Source organism: Austrofundulus limnaeus, unplaced genomic scaffold (assembly GCF_001266775.1).
Source record: "Austrofundulus limnaeus strain Quisiro unplaced genomic scaffold, Austrofundulus_limnaeus-1.0 Scaffold440, whole genome shotgun sequence".
NCBI classification, from domain to species: domain Eukaryota; kingdom Metazoa; phylum Chordata; class Actinopteri; order Cyprinodontiformes; family Rivulidae; genus Austrofundulus; species Austrofundulus limnaeus.
The window spans coordinates 435,126-438,432 of record NW_013952842.1 but is presented as its reverse complement, the minus strand read 5'-3'; the positions used below and the strand labels follow the sequence as shown (position 1 = coordinate 438,432).

The 3,307-nt window shown below is 55.5% G+C and overlaps 1 protein-coding gene across 1 annotated transcript; it reads right to left on the bottom strand.

The window, feature by feature from the left end:
* Positions 1–132: 132 nt before the first annotated feature.
* Positions 133–3,292, bottom strand: msto1 (misato mitochondrial distribution and morphology regulator 1). Its single transcript, XM_014024795.1, has 13 exons — positions 3,189–3,292; positions 3,048–3,117; positions 2,792–2,867; positions 2,677–2,728; positions 2,442–2,595; positions 2,261–2,375; positions 2,056–2,190; positions 1,833–1,985; positions 1,374–1,505; positions 1,118–1,302; positions 945–1,049; positions 762–877; positions 133–689 (listed from the first exon to the last, which is right to left on the bottom strand). The coding sequence occupies exons 1-13, from the start codon at positions 3,199–3,201 to the stop codon at positions 430–432; spliced, it is 1,566 nt and encodes a 521-aa protein (XP_013880249.1). The 5' UTR covers positions 3,202–3,292; the 3' UTR covers positions 133–429.
* Between the last annotated feature and the right edge of the window lie 15 nt (positions 3,293–3,307).

The following is a 3,307-nucleotide window of genomic DNA, read 5'->3' as shown; positions in this document are numbered from 1 at the left end:
GTGTATATATATTGTGTGTATATATTGTGTGTGTATATATTTATTCATTCTCATGGCATTTAGGGGTTGACAGAGTGAATGATTTTAAACAGGGTTCCTGCTGTTCAGAGCTTCAGACATAAAACAACAAAGTTTAAACGTTTGATTAGTTTTATTATCAAAATAAAAACAGTCTGAACAGAAATCAGATGTTTACTGAAGCTTTCAGGCTCCAGAAGAAAACATCTGTTAAATATCAACTTTTCTGGAACCTGAAGACGAGCTGAGGAGGTGGAACCTGTCAGAAACTCACCTCCAGACTCCAGAACCACTTCTCCTGGACTGGAGTCTGGATCAGGACCTGTGGAGGGTCAGGACCTGATCAAATGTACAAGGACCAGGTTCTGGACCTGGTCCTTCAGGAACCGTTTCTTTCATGTAACTCCTTCATCAGTCCTCCTCCTCCTCCTCTGAGGAGGAGCGCATCACGCCGCTGCTGTCGTCACGGTAGCGCCGGGCCAGCAGGCGCAGCTCCTCCAGGGCCTCCTGGTACTCGCTCAGCTCGGGGCCCTGGGACAGGAAGCTGGGGGCGACCCGCCGGACGTCCACGGCGTTGGCGGCTCGCTGCAGCTGTGAGAGCCAGGGCTCGAGGGCGGGGCCTGACTGGAGCGACGTGAAGACGGGGACGGAGGAGACGGGCGGGGCCGGAGCTGTGGACACGAGTGGCTTCAAAAAACAAAACAAACCAACATGTCTGAATGAAACAGGAAGTAGAAACTCACCACCAGCAGGGGGCGCCGCCTCGCTCTGCAGGAAGCCCTGAGCACTGAGGGACCTGCTGAAGATCTGCGGGAAGGGCGGAGTCAGCTTACTGGGCGTGGCCACCAGCTGCAGCGCCCTGTGGGACAGACAGGTGTGATGAAGACACTCACAGCAGGTGTCTTCAGGTGTGGGCGGAGACTCACAGAGGAGCTGAGGGGAAGAAGGAGGACATGTAGGCGGACAGAACGTCCTCGGCGCTGTGCAGGGCGTGCAGCGGTGTCGGTGGTTTGATCCCCGGAGACAAACACCTGTTAGAGACAGGAAGTAGATGAGGACCAGACCTGAGGTCAGATCCTTCAGAGGATCAGGTTCTGACCCCAGAAGCTTCTGGTCCTCCAGGCCCTTYAGCGTGGCCCACTGCCCGTAGCATCGACCGTCCCCCGCCTCCGGGCACGCCGAGAGGGGTTTCCATGGCAACGCGTCAGCGCAGGCGCTCAGGGCGTCGGGCAAGGAGCTGCCGAGCATCATGGGAAACGGCACGGCGCCGTAGGCGGCCACCACCTGAGAGGTTAGAGGACGTTTTACCAGAAGGTCAGAAGAACGAGCATCATCATCATCATCATCATCATCATCTTCCTCCCCGACACGGCCAGCGAGTCCGCCACCTGCCACATGGGGGCGCTGTTGTTCCTCAGCCTGTACGGCGCCGTCAGGCTGTCCAGCGCCAGAGCCAGGACAGAACTGGAGTGGTACCAGAGCGAGGGCTGGAGACGCACAAACAGGAAGTGAGTTTTAATAAACAGGAAGTGAGTTTTAATAAACAGGAAGTGAGTTTTAATAAACAGGAAGTGAGTTTTAATAAACAGGAAGTGAGCTGTGTGTCTGTTTGTGTTGGATTTATTTATTTGTGATGAATAAACTCAGCAGGTTAGGTTCTGGTCTTTCAGAGGATCTGTTCGTCACAAACTGACCTGAGAACAGATAAACCAGCTCTACAGCTCAGATCAGGAGTCTACAATCAGAACTTCTATGATCCAGGTGACATCATCAGATCAAACTAACTGAACCAATCACARCCCTGCAGAACTCACATCATAAGTCAGGTGGGGGAACTCCGGTGGGGAGGCGGGGCCTCTGCAGAGCCCGCCCCTCAGGGTCAGGGGGCAGAACAGGGAGCTGTGAGCGGCCATGTGGACCAAACCCAGGGTGCAGTTCAGCAGGTGGAAGCGGTCCCTCAGAGGAGTCTGGACCAGAGACAGACCATCGTTACAGAACCTGCAGCTCTACACAAACAACAGCCTGAAGACCACTCACCGAACCAGGGTGACTCACAGGCCACGCCCCCCAGGTCAGGATGCCCCGCCCACCGTAAGAGTCCTGCAGCAGCTCTGTGACCTTTGACCCCAGGCCTGCAAATCCATCAGCCAGATCACACAGAACCTGGAACCCCTGAGACGGAACAGGAGGTGTGAGGAGGAGGAGGAGGAAGAAGAAGAAGAAGAGGAGGAGGAGGAGGTACCTGCAGATAGTCACACTCCTCCACAAAGAAGTGCAGTTTGTCCTCCAGCTCGTCCAGCAGCGCCCCCTGCAGGACAGACTCTCCCTGACCGAAGGCCTCCAGACGATGAGCCTCTCTGCTCAGACACAGACACAGGTGACCCCTGACCCCTGACCCTGACCCCTGACACGCCTCCTCTTACCCGTCATGGTTGTACTGGTGGATGATGGAGACGGTGCGGGGGTGCAGGTGGATCCGCAGGAAGTCRGACCACACCTTCACGCTGCGCTCCAGCCTGTAGCTCTTCTGGACCYGAGTCAGGCGGCTGTTGACCGTGTCCACGCTCACGGCTGCTGCTGCAGGGGGCGGGGCATGACGAGGGGCGGGGTCAGGCCTGCTGCTGACAGGTTTAAAAACAYGGTGATCTGCTTTCTTACCTGGAGGCTGAGTGTCGCAGGTGAAGTCTGCCTCTGCCAGGATCTGTCCTTTCTGCACACAGAGAGGGTGTCAGGAGGAGGCTGCCTTCATCAGCATCTAACCTGCTTCACTTACGTCCAGCTTGTCCAGGTCCTCCAGGAAGGAGTTCTTCTCTGGAGGACTCTCCTGGTGCATCATGAGGCTGCCATCCCTGAACACAGGAAACACTTCATCATCATCAAACCACAGTCTTCATCATCATCAAACCACAGTCTTCATCATCATCAAACCACAGTCTTCATCATCAAACAAACCAGAGTCTTCATCATCATCAAACCAGAGTCTTCATCATCAAACAAACCAGAGTCTTCATCACTCAGCTACAGCTTACCAGCTGACGGCGGCGGCGTCTCTGCCCGCGTCGTACAGACCTCCTTCCTGTCGCAGAGTTCGAAGACTTCCTGTGCACACAGACAGACTTCATCAGAACCAGAACCGGGCCCAGCCCAGGCAGAACCCACGAGGCCGTTACCTTTAAGATCCATGACGATGAGGCGAGGCGTGTAGGTGACGTGACCGCCCAGAGTCTGTCCCTCACGGAACACCACGTCGCTCTGGATCTCACCTGGAGGAGACGCAGGGTCGTAGGAC